We start from the raw sequence: 12739 nt of genomic DNA on the forward strand, positions 1-12739 counted from the left end.
GCTCAATTTCTACTATTTATCTCACATTCGATAAAAAAGTCAGCCTGGGCGGTCCGCCACACCTCTGCTACTGGTTTGTCCTTTTCTCTTTCTTTTGCCCCCAGGGTAGGTTTCGTTACCCTTTCACCAAAACCCTGACCTCAGGGGAAGAGAGGGGCTACTGCTAAGTCAGTCACAGAGCCTCCATCAGATGTGAGTGGGTATTTTAAAATCAGTCCAAGAAGCAAGCTATTTTGCTTCTTATTCTCATCATTTAAAAAAAAAAAGAAGTTTGTTAAGAGCCTGTCTTCACAGGGTGCTGTGTGAGGTGCCATGAAAAAGCAGTCAGCCAGCCTCCGTGCTGCTCAGCCAGGGCATGGGTCTAGGTCACTATGAGCAAGTCCAGGCTGGCAGCATTCCAGGCCACACGGATAGTAAAGTTGCTCTTGTTTTATTTTGTTTGTTTGTTGTTTTCCTGAGGTGAAATTAATTACTCTTTTTTTAAAAAAAGCTTACATTATTCTGCTCTACAAATGTTCCTTAAGTATTACTTGGGATGAACCTATGTGCTCAGCAGCATCAGGGGTACAAAAAGAATAAAGTAGTTCTTACCCTAGAGGTATTCACAGACATACAGACAAATCATTTCTATGTAACTGGCTAATTGCAGCACCGGGGCTAAGCACAGGGGGCCCTAGGACAGTGTTTTTTCAAACCGTAGGTCATGATCCATTAGAGGAGTCATGAAATAATTTTTATGGGTTTGATTTATTAGTTTTTTTAATGAATAAACTATGCTAGGATAGAATAGACTACAACAGAATGGGAACGAAAATATCAGGGTGCATCATACTAGTAAGGTTAAGTTTTATTCGGTGAAACTATTGTGTTGGGGTGCGTGTGTGTGTGTGTGTGTGTGAGAGAGAGAGAGAGAGAGAGAGAGAGAGAGAGAGAGAGACAATATAAGATGTATTTGTTACTAAGTTGGAGGTCAAAAATGTTTGAGAGCCACTGCACTAAGAACAGAGGAATGTCTTTTAGTCTCTATAAGCTCCATGAGGGCAGGAACCAAGTCTCCTCTTTATCTTAATACATACATACATAAGTATAGGGCTTACTGAGTAGCTGAGCACATAATCTGTTTATTGAAGGAAGAAAGGAATAGAAGGAGGAAGAAGATGATTTCCTAAGCCAAGATTTTTTTCCTTTTTATGCCTTTCAACACTGTTCTCATTGAGATCTAATTTGCATACAGTGACTGAACTTAAGTGTTAAATTGCAAATTGTGGAGTATCCTATACCCTTTTAACTTACATCTCTATCAAGATGTAGAATACTTCCATCACCTCAGAAAGTTCCAATCAATCCCGCACCCTGAGGCAACCACTGTTCTGTTTTCTTTCACTGTGAGTTAGTTTTGCCTGTTGTAGAACTTCACAAAGATGGGATTTTTATATAGTATATATGTTTTTATATCTGGTTTCATTTGCCCAGCATGATGTTTTTGAGCTGCATCCATGTTATTACATGTATCAGTTAGTTTCTTGCTTTTTCTTGCCGATCTGTTGCCATAAAAATGGCCAAAAGGATGCTTTGGCCATGAGCCAACAGTTAGAGCAGGAGTGAGTGGGGAGCCCGGGTCCCTTGACATTCTGATCTCGCCAGTATCCAGAACTTGCTTTAAGATGTGGGATGAATCTTGTGCCAGTCCATTGCCATCTGTTACGGACACCATTCTGCCTCCTTCCTGGCGGTGTCGAAGCTCAGTGTGTGGTAAGACATCGAGGATAAGTGAAAGAAGTGATTTTTGTCGATGTCAGTCCATTGACACAAGGACTAGCCCTTGACTTCTTTTTATTATATAGTATAAGATTTAATCTCAGATTTTAGGAATCTACATGAGGCATCTGACACACACCAGGAAAACCAAAGATATTCTGAAGTGACTTGAGATAGTCTAAGAACCACAGGCTCCTTGGAATGTGCTTCTCTCCCCCAAGAGCAGATGGAGGAATGAAGAACCGGGCATTGTCCTCATGGAGTGTTGTGAGTGCTGTGTGCGGGGGCAGAGAATCTGTGACACCATGTGCACCCAAGTCAGACAGGAGGGAACCCAGCTTTCTCAATAGGACATTTTATTAAGGGCAATTATTTCTTGCTTCCATAGAAGTTTGAAGTGGGTGTTTCCTTTCTAGGCCTTCTCTAGAGTCTCTGGGTGAGACTATCAGCTGGTAAAGGGTTAATGAGCTGTCAGTTGAAGTCATCACACATCTAGAAGGGCTATCATTAAGTTCTTATAAAAATTTGATTTCCCCTGAATTTTCATCAAACATTTATATAACCCAGAAATGGCCAGGGGAGCCCGGCATGGCCACAGAACTCATCAGAAGCCATGGAAAGCATACTTTGTCCCCATTGTGAGCAAAATAATGTGCTGCTTCTACACACTGGGATTCTACCGGGAACAGGGATGAAATATTCAAATCTTGTTTATCTAACCTTGCGAGAAGTTGCTTCTTTTGAAGCCTCAGTTTCTGGCTCTTGCCCTTTCAGATATGTGGAGAGCCAAGGCTCTGGAAAACCTATTCTGAATCTCCCTGGTTGGCTGGAGGCATAGAGGAGCCGGAGGGCACATTGTGAGTCAGACCCCCACGCGCTGACACAGAGAAGCTACAGAGCAGTTATATAATAGAGACAGTGGACTGGCCCAAGAAAGTTCCATGTCTTCCAAAGGCCATCCAGACTGAGTAAAACAAGAGGCTTCAGTGGCCGCATCTGCCCACTTGACTTAGATCAGTATTCAGCCTAAGTAGATTATTTCCTGGGAGGCTAGAATCTGTATTCCTGGCATCAATCAATCAACTGATGTTTATTAAATGCCTACTATGAGCAAGGCCTTATGGTGAGGGATGCAAAGAAGGAACAAGACACTGGCCAAGCCCTCTTGCCTTCTGTTGGGGCAATGTGAAATGGCGAGTCACAGAATGAGGGAGTGTCATTCTGTGTCACATGAGGGCTGCAGAAGAATGTTGCTCTGAGTGGAGGCCAAGGTCAATATATGCCAGAGTTGCAGGGCTGGCTGGCTTCCTAGGGGCTAAGAATTTGATTTGAATCTTGAAGATTGGGTCAGTTCCCAGGTGAAAAGAGTGAGAAACATTTTAGGAGGAGAGAATGCTGGGAGCTGAAAGTGGATTTGGAGATATTGGCGATTGGTGTTTGTTTAAGTGTCTGCATGGTGCCAGATATGTTTAAATGTGTATCAGCCACACAACAACCTCTGAGGCTGGCATTATCCCCATGTGGGGCTCAGAGAGGTTAAGTAGCTTGCTTACAGTCATACAGCTGATTTGAGGCCTATGGTTTTCTAATACTTGACCCTGAACAAAGTATATCGTTGGATTAGAACAGAAGAGTCTGAAGAAGAAAATAGAGGGAGATGATGTTAGACGGTCAGACTGAAGACAACTTACGCTTTGTTCTGGCTATTGACCTTGCTTAACTTCACTGAACCTCAGCTTTCTAGTCCGGAAAATTAAAATAATACCAACCTCACTGGCGTTACTATGCAGATTAAAATGTAGAATATAAATAAAGCTCTTAGCACACTGGCATATATATAGTAAGCACACTTAGTAAACGGAGGCATTTTTTAAAATTTATTTTAAAATATTTATTTGCTTTTAAATTATATTTAATTTTGTTTATTTTTTCGCTGCGCACGGGCTTTCTCTAGTGGTGGCGAGAGGGGGCTACTCTTTGTTGCGGTGCACGGGCTTCTCATTGCAGTGGCTTCTCTTGTTGCAGAGCATGGGCTCTAGGTGCACGGGCTTCAGTAGTTGCAGCACGTGGGCTCAGTAGTTGTGGTGCATGGGCTTAGTTGCTCTGCGACATGTGGGATCTTCCCGGCCCAGGGATCGAACCCGTGTCCCCTGCATTGGCAGGCAGATTCTTAACCACTGTGCCACCAGGGAAGTCCGTGGAGGCATTTTTAAATTTCCCAACTGAGGAAGGTGGACGGTACTTTGGAAGAAAAATGAGAGCTATTATAGGTTCTTCAGCAAGGAGTAGGCATAACAAAAACCATATTTGAGGACAGTGAAGCAAACAGCACTGTAAGACGGTAAGAGTATGAATTAGGGTAGAGGGAGTGAGAATGGAGAGGAAAGGGGAGTTACCAAAAATATGTAAAGGTTACGAAGACTGCCTCCCTCTAATTCTCTTCTGCCCTGAAAAGCTCCCCCCACCCCCACGTACCTGCTCAGCCCTGTGGGCAGCATTACTTCTGTTCATCAGACTTACAGGCATGGAGTTCATCATCAGGGTCTACACAGAGCTAGTCAAGAAGGTTTACAGGTTCAAGGGAAGCTTGGCTAGACCAGCAGCATCTCCCAGAGGAGGAAGTGCCCCTGCACGTGCAGCCTCCTAATCAGCCGCTTTTGTCTAGCTTCCCTCCCAACTGAATTTAATGTCTTTCCATCCTCCGCCTCTAGTTAAGCTGTAAATGCTGTTCTTCCGCACAGCCAGGCACCTGCCAGGGCCCACTGGCACTGAATCCAGAGCCCAGCCCGACAGGCACTCTGTCACAGAGCTTCTTGTTAGATGCTGGGAGGAGGAGGCACATCACATGCTTTTTCTTCCCCAATAGTGGCTGGTCCCAATGTGATCATGAAGAGGGGGAAAGGCTGGGGGAAGAGTTAAGTTAATGCCTGCTTATGGAATGAAATGGCAATCAGGCAGATGGTCTTACTCTATCCATAGATTCTTCTCTGATAATTCTTCTCAAGTTCTGAATCTCAAACCTGTTTAAGCAATAGAGGGGATAAAAGATGGCCAAGGAATTTGGATCTCTGGGTCCTTTGGGAGGGATGGGGAATATTGTCATAGAGTTACAGAATGCCATTGCTGAAGAGGGCCTCAGGGATTATATTTAGTCCAAGTATTTTCAGACTTTTTCTCTAGCAGAAGACTTCTTTCTCAAACCAGGCCTTACATAGAATCCCAATATATTAAATAGAAAACAAGAGCAGAGCTGGTTTGGTTGAAGCAGGGGTAGGAGGCTCCAAGTCCTGCTAGTTGGGCTGCCCTGTTACCCCCTTCTCAAGGGCAGCCTGAGCACAGAACCATAGAGCTCTGGGCTACAGCTTGAAAACCACTGACCTGGCCAAATCTGTTCATTTTACAGTTGAGGAAACGGGTTCAGGGATGTGGAGTGGCTTTTTCAAGGTTGCTTGACTTCCAGTGTTTTTTTTATACTATTGCCTCTTTCATAGCACTTTTTTTTCCCATGTTACTTCAATCAGGATCCTTTAGCTGATGTGAATTTTCCCAGTAAGGCTTATGTTTAGAAATTTTTGATCTCATAAATGCTGTCAAGCAGGAGCTTTAGTACAGAAATCCCAATCTACAACAAGTAAGGCCTGTCCTAGAACGTTGGGAGTTTGCCAGAGGCGGGGGTTGACGACCAGTAGGGTCAGCGCCCCCCCCCCCAACCCCCCCACACACACATTCTTTTCTTCTCTCACCTGGAGTTCTCTTGCACCACCTCTGATTTCTGAACCTGAATGCTGAAATGGCCTGGCTTGATTGGTATATGGTGACTAAATCACAGTAGCCCTGAGGCAGTGGCAGGCTATATTTTTATGTTGAATTTTGCTACAGTGGTATCCCCAGAGGAACCTGAAAATAGAAGAATATTCTCCTTAACTTCCAACTGTTTTATGTTTACTGAAGAGCATGATTACATAATTTCATTTTGTCCCAATGAGTCCTCTTCATTCCACCCACCTCACAGTCCTCTAAGGAGTCCTCCATATCAAACTAGGAGTCAAGAACTGAGAAATATCACCCAGATCGTGGAGGGTCAGCCCTCTTCCGGCTGCACAGCTAGTCTTGTTGACAGAATCAGATCTGCCCTGGGGGCCACCCTCCCCCTCTGCCAAGCCCTGGGGCTGTCCATGGTTTGCTCACGTGCCTTCTCCGTTCCACAGCAGTGCTGTGACTTAGGCTACCACGCCAGCCTGAACCGCGCGCTACGCACCTTCCTTTCTGCTGAGTCGAATCTGGAACAGTCAAAGCACGAGGGTCTGGACGCCATCGAGAATGCTGTAGAAAACCTCGATGCCACCAGTGACAAGCAGCGCCTCATGGAGATGTACAACAATGTCTTCTGTCCACCTATGAAGTTTGAGTTCCAGCCACACATGGGGGACATGGTGAGACCCTCTTCCCACCCGCACGTACCCAAGGGGCTTGAGCTCACTTGTGTCTAGATTTACTGCACTCAAGCCATGTTATTCGGGGGAAGACGAGGCCTGGGTCTGGCGTCATGTCCAGTGGGTGAAGCCCTTTCCAGCCATTCAGCAAACAGCTCCTGGGTGCCTGCCATCCACTAGGCTTGACCGTAGACAAGGGGGATTAGAGCCCTCAGGCAGCTTACAGTCAGCTGAGTTGAGAGTTAGAAATATGCACAGGGAGGGGCATCCAGAGGGACCAGCAGGATCAGAGGAGGTGAAAAACAGCCAGCGTGTTCTAAAAGCTACTAACAGTTCAGTATGGCAAAAGGGAAGGAGAGAGGTGGAGGCCTCCAAGTGGTGAGGCTGAAAGAAGTGAGAGCTGAGTTGGGGCCAGATACTAAAGACTTCTGATGGGGACGGAGGGCTAAGCAGGGTGATGACGTGATCTTTTGTCACTCAGCAGAGTTCTGAAGGATCTAATTTTCTTGGGTTTAGAAGACTGTGATAAAAGGTATAGTTTTGCCTGGGTATTGAACAAAAAAAGAATGGGTACCTACAGAAAGGACAGGAGCCAAGATGTCAACCCTAAGAATGGCTATCCAGGCAGCAGTGCACAAACATGGGGGCCCTGTTTATGACTTTTCACCTCCGATGACTAAAACAAGAAGGGCCTAAATAAACCGAAGTGAGAGGAGTGAGAAGCTCTTTGGTTTTCATTACTGTGAACCTTGTCGTTTCTCTTCTGGTGGTTGTACATACAAATCAAAGTGAATCTTATTGCTGGGGTAGGAGCCACCATTTGACCTGTGGGTTAAATCAGGAGGAGGATGTATAGGCTTACATAATAGAAAAGCTCAAGATGGGTCTTCAGGCATGGTTGGGTTTAAGAGTGGGAATTTTATCAAGACGTAGTTTTTCTCTTTCTGCTTCACATCCTGTGTGTTGGCTCTATTCTCAAACAGGCTTTTATCCCGTGGGGGCAAGGTGACTATATTTCCAGCCTTATCTCCTTGTAGATTGAAATCCAGCAGAAGGAGTATCTGCTTCCCTCCTAGAAGCCCCCACAAAAGTCTCATTGTGTCTCCTTGGTCCTGATTGGGTGACGTGCCTATCCCCAGTCACTGTGGCTGGTATCTGCAGTCGGCTGATTGGCTTATGTGGAGGTCACACACTGCATCCCCGAGTTGGGGAGAGCCCCATCCAAAGCACATGGCCTGAGTTGTGAGTGGAATGTTCCCCGCAAAGGACAGTCAGTCCAAAGTTATCAGAAGAAGGAGGAATGAATGCTGGGTGATGGAAAAACAACAATGCCCTTTCAACAAGGGAGTGGTGCTTCCGTTAAGATTAGCATCCAGATGTTTTTTAGAAAACCGTCCTCCAGAATGACAACTGTTATACTGTAACCAGCGGATTTGCTCTCATCAATAGGCCACCATGGAGAGTGGGACATTTCTATCCTAAAGACAAAAACGTGGAGATGATTTCTTTCCTCCTCTCCTTCTTGGGGAAAACCAGGCCATTTACAGTTTGTTTCCATTGCTGTGGCTTAGGAAATGCAGCATCTGAACAGATGGGGAAGTGAGATGTGCAATTAGAATACGAGGGTGTATTGGTGTGTCACCAAGCCCCAGGAAGCCCCATTCCTCACCTGCCCTGGCTTCTGGTCAAACTTGCCTTCCAAGTCCCTTCTCCAGCTGCCACAGAGATTCCTTCCCAAATAGCGGTGGAACTTGGGGACCAGCTGAGTGGAGTGATACATTTTCTGGTGTTGACTGAGATGCCTTCTAAGCCAAATAGCTTGTCTCCATAAAGGGGGATTCCAAATGCTGGGTGCTCAGGCCCCCTCCTAGCCCTGTCAGAGCCTCATTTCCATACTCCAGAGCACAGCTGGAATGCATTACCTTGCACCCCGATAGAGGACCACTGCCAAAGCATGCATCAGCAGCCCTGCTGCTTCTTAAAGAAACTAGCATGGAGGTGGTTTTCCCTCCATGATTCCTCCCTGCTACGTCGAAGTTACTTTAAAAATCAATAGTTCAGTCTTCTGCCCAGGGCCTCCCTTTGTGTGATATAGCTGATCAGTGGCTGGGCCAGGCAGGGGCCAGGGCCAGTCCTAGATCTTGCAAAGGTTTTGCATTCCAGCCTAGCCTTCATGTGAGTGGAAAAGCAGCCATCTATCCCCAGTCATTGAGGGCTGTCTGTAGACGGTGGAGGCAACAAGAGGGAGCTGCCTGGAAGTCCTTGAACTAGGGCCAAAGTTCGGATGGCATTTTGAGCGGAAGCCCTGAAATTGGCCAAGGCCCGACACTGATTGGTGTTCTGGGGCACTCAGCGCATGAATTGATGCCAAGCACTCTCAGATGTACTAGGAGGAGGCGCTTGGCTCTACCCTTGGTGCCCCCAGAGACTTGTGGGGCTCTGAATGCCTGACCAGTGACATCAGGCAGCCAGAGAGTTTCACTACTGGCACTAACCCATCCTGGCCACTGAGCTTTCTCCATTGTGTCTGCTTATCCAAGAGCCAGAATGAAGTCAGCTCGCTTCAGATCTGAGAGCTGGCTCAGGCCAGCCTCTCAGCTGGGGGAGGAGGTCAAGTCAGTTGAGAGCTTAAAAGCCAATGGAGGAAAAGGTCAAGTCCCAGCCCCCTCCATTTGAAGAGAGGTTTTGTCTTTTCAGGCAAGAGAATGGTCTTGGGCATGTGAATGTGCCCACTGCTGGGGAAGGAGGAGGCCAGTTCTATCCAGATGTCTCTTTGCAGACGAGAGGCTAAAGGACACGTGGTGGCAAGGTGACAGGAGCTGCCTCCACGTGGTCCCGCCTCCCAATCTGCTAGCCTTCTGTTCCTCATCTGTCATCCTGGGGATTGTGGGTGACCTCACACCTATGCCATTGCCATGGGCCCATCAGGAGACAGTGGCTCAGCCATCCCCTCACACAGGGGGAAGCTTGTTGACAGCGATCCTTGGGGGGAAGGGCAGACTTCTCTCCCACACAGATCTGGTGAAGATCTGGAGTAAAACGATGGCTTTTTGAAAATGCCAAGTTCCACAAGATTCCGTGCCCTCTGGGGCCCTCTAGCAAAGCCCGTGGACTTGTTCCTGGCTTCACGCTTTCTCTCATTGAGTCAGAGCTCTCATGCACGGCCCAGATTTATAAACACATGCTGGCTGCCAACAGCGGCATGTTAGCCTCCTGACCCACTTCTCTCCTGCTTTCACTCTGGTGTACAGCAGGGAATGAAGGAGGGGCCAGTGAGGTGGCCACTTGGACCTCTGGCAGGAAGTCCTCACTGTGCCAAAGCTTTGTGTATCTGGAGCTGGGCTGCCTAAGGCACTCTTCTCTGCCCTAACTCCAGCTTCCTTGGAGCCGAAGGCCCTGTATAGACCTGCGTCTGCCAAACACTAGGCTGGAGGTGGGCTACAAAGAGAGAGAGAGATCTTTCCAAACAGGTTCCATTGCTCATTCCTTTCTTGTGCTATTTGGTCCTGGAAGAGGTCTACACACTTTGGCTTTGGATTTTGTCTTAACATAAAATTTGCGAGCTTTACAGCTTGAATATAAGTAGTTTTATTAACAGTAATGGGACTCTGACAAAAGAACTGTGTCCCCTTCCTGACCTAGTATTGCTCTCTTTTGGCAGGCTTCCCAGCTCTGTGCCCAGCAGCCCGTCCAGAGTGAGCTGGTACAGAGATGCCAACAACTACAATCTCGCTTATCCACCCTGAAGATTGAGAACGAAGAGGTGAGACTCAGAACCACCCTCTGAGTTTCCCTGTCAAACCTCTTGCTGCTGCCCGTCTGGGAGCAGGTGGACGGAGCCATGCAGAGAATGTCCGGGCTGCTGCAAACATTTCGTAGCCAAATGTAGGCTTGGATTTTCCCCTTCTGCTACATCCTGCCCTTGAACTCCAGGAAGTTGCTCTTGCATTGCCAAAGGTTGAGCTCTATTTTGAGCTTTTGCAAAATGCTTTTTCCCCCCCTTTGCACATTTAATCAAAATGGCACTTGGCAGCTGTGTGAACAATATTGTGTCTCTGAAACCACCCCCTCATGCCTGGCTTTTTCCAGCATTTTCAAACAAACAGAGGCCTTTGACTTTGACACTTCAAATATCTCCATCCTCTTAGAAAAGGGTGACTTTCTTCTGGGCCCAACGTATTGGCTTTCAACAACCAGTTAAAAGGGCAGTATGATTAATTATCAGCTCCTTTCTTTTGAGCTCATGTGACTTCTCACCTGGCATGTCAGTAAGTCTGACTTTCCCCGGTAAGATCAGGAAAGCCTGGGGATGGGTCACTTAGTTTGCACGTGGGCAAACAGGTTCATTCATTTGTTGAAGGTCGGGAAACAGAACCTGGGGCATTGCGGGACCAGCCCCATCATACATTTTTAAACAGCTCTTTGTATGATGGGGTTGGTTTGGATTTGTTTCATCCTCTCTCCCTTAGCACGTCCAGCATAATGAAGAGCTAATCTTTTTTTAAATTTTTTTTTTTTTTGCGGTACACGGGCCTCTCACCGTTGTGGCCTCTCCCGCTGCAGAGAACAGGCTCCAGATGTGCAGGCTCAGCAGCCACGGCTCACGGGCCCAGCCGCTCCGCGGCATGTGGGATCCTCCTGGACTGGGGCACGAACCCGTGTCCCCTGCATCGGCAGGCGGACCCTCAACCACTGCACCACCAGGGAAGCCCACGAAGAGCTAATCTTAAATTTAAAAAGTGAACATTAAATAGCTGGGTCAAGCATGTAGCGTGAAGGGAGTAGTGGTTTTAGGTCCTCACTGGAGAGAGTAGGGTCCGTGTGATATTTATCACTCACTTAGCACCGTCCAATGGGAAGCAGACCCGCACGCTCTGACAGTCCCCTCCCTCCTTCCTCAGCCCACTTCTCTCCCACTTCTCCAAGCTTCTCCATCACCTCTTGTTTTGCAGCCTGCCCCTCATGCATTATGTTGGTCCTTATCATGGCAGGTAAAGAAGACAATGGAGGCCACTCTGCAGACCATCCAGGACATTGTGACCGTCGAGGATTTTGATGTGTCCGATTGCTTCCAGTACAGCAACTCTATGGAATCCGTCAAGTCCACCGTCTCAGAAACCTTCATGAGCAAACCCAGCATTGCCAAGAGGAGAGCCAACCAGCAAGAGACAGAGCAGTTCTATTTCACGGTGAGGGGGTTCAGTGGCCTTTAAAGATCATCTTTAGGCACTGCAGCACACACAGGCCATTTGGATCCCAGCGTCCTTGTCAAGTGTCTGCAGGATATCTTATCCAGTGTCTTGCAGGATATCAAGTCTTTGAATATCTTGACTTGAATCTGGGCATGTTCAGAGACCACCCCTACACTTAAAGACACAAATATACACAAGTTGTATATCTAACAGGGACCCCCCCCCAAGAGAAAGGATGGCCCCAAGTACACTACCAAGAATATTTTCTTTTTGAAGACTTTTTTAACCAGCTAGTAAGCTTTTGTTTGAAAGTTTCCTTCTCATCCCTAGGGGTCGTGAAAGGGGGACTGCATCTCTTGGTTCTTGAGAACTACGTCGAAATATTTTGGCTAACACACGTCTTGTTTTTAAAGTCCATAATCTTTCCTAGTTGATATGATATGATATTACTTTATAATTTAAAGTGGGAAATTATTTTTCATAATTATGGCTGAAATTCAAAGGGACAGGTAATGTGTAGCATTGTTGGTTTGCATAGAATTCTAAAACATTATATTTTGTTATTCATGCATCTCCCAGTCCTCTTTTAGACAGATGAACCCAATTTTTTTTAAGTAGTGTTAACAGTCCTTTGGAAGGTTGCTGGCTGGTCTTTGGTGCTACTTTTTAATAATTAAGTTATTTTGAGCTTGCCAAGTAGGATTTATTGCCTGAACTAAAATGTATTTCCTAATCTTCTGACGACTAAGAAGAAATTAAGTTTGCAGATGTGAGAGGAAATATAGCCAGTGAATATGCATACTGATTCTGAATGAGAGGAATTAACTTGTTTTTCAGTCAAGAAACACAATCTGCATGTAGTAAATTGAATTTTTCCTCCAACTGGAAACATTTGTTTAATTCTTCTTTGAACACTGCCCTTTCTCCATTAAGAACACTAGTGATTTGCTATCTCCTTCAAAGAAGAAATCTGTTTTTTCATGTAATTAAGCTCAGAATTCTTCAAAAAAATTTTTTTTAAGTCCTGGAGAAGACGGTTGAGAGGGAGTGATTTAACAGTATTATTCTTTTAAAATAACTTTTTTTTTCTTGTAATACAAAACAAAACATGCTTATTATATAGAATCTGGAAGTAAAAAGAAACTAAAAATCAGCCATAATCCCAATAACCTAGAAATAATAGTGTTAGAATATATTCTCTTCCAGGCTTTTTTCTATGCGTGCACACAGATGTGAGCGTATATTTATAATTTTATTATAAAAAATGGGATACTGCTGTACATATTGTTTTATAATCTGCTTTCATTTAACAGATGATTAATATTTTCCTAAGTCATTTAATTATAACATTCTTTA

General features: G+C 45.8%; 1 protein-coding gene across 2 annotated transcripts in view; it reads left to right on the forward strand.

Moving 5' to 3' along the window:
• Positions 1–12739, forward strand: part of SRGAP2 (SLIT-ROBO Rho GTPase activating protein 2) — a gene marked incomplete at its 3' end in the record, with an annotated part of 233409 nt that overhangs the window by 169289 nt on the left and 51381 nt on the right. Inside the window, exons 7-9 of one of the 2 annotated variants that reach the window (XM_082833746.1) lie at positions 5967–6191; positions 9853–9954; positions 11183–11380. In XM_082833746.1, coding sequence (XP_082689872.1) covers positions 5967–6191; positions 9853–9954; positions 11183–11380 — 525 coding nt within the window. The remainder of the gene's footprint in view (positions 1–5966; positions 6192–9852; positions 9955–11182; positions 11381–12739) is intronic. The other variant, XM_082833747.1, reaches the window with a different exon arrangement.

The sequence above is a fragment of the Leucopleurus acutus genome (genome assembly GCF_964270905.1).
Source record: "Leucopleurus acutus genome assembly, chromosome: 2".
NCBI lineage: Eukaryota > Metazoa > Chordata > Mammalia > Artiodactyla > Delphinidae > Leucopleurus > Leucopleurus acutus.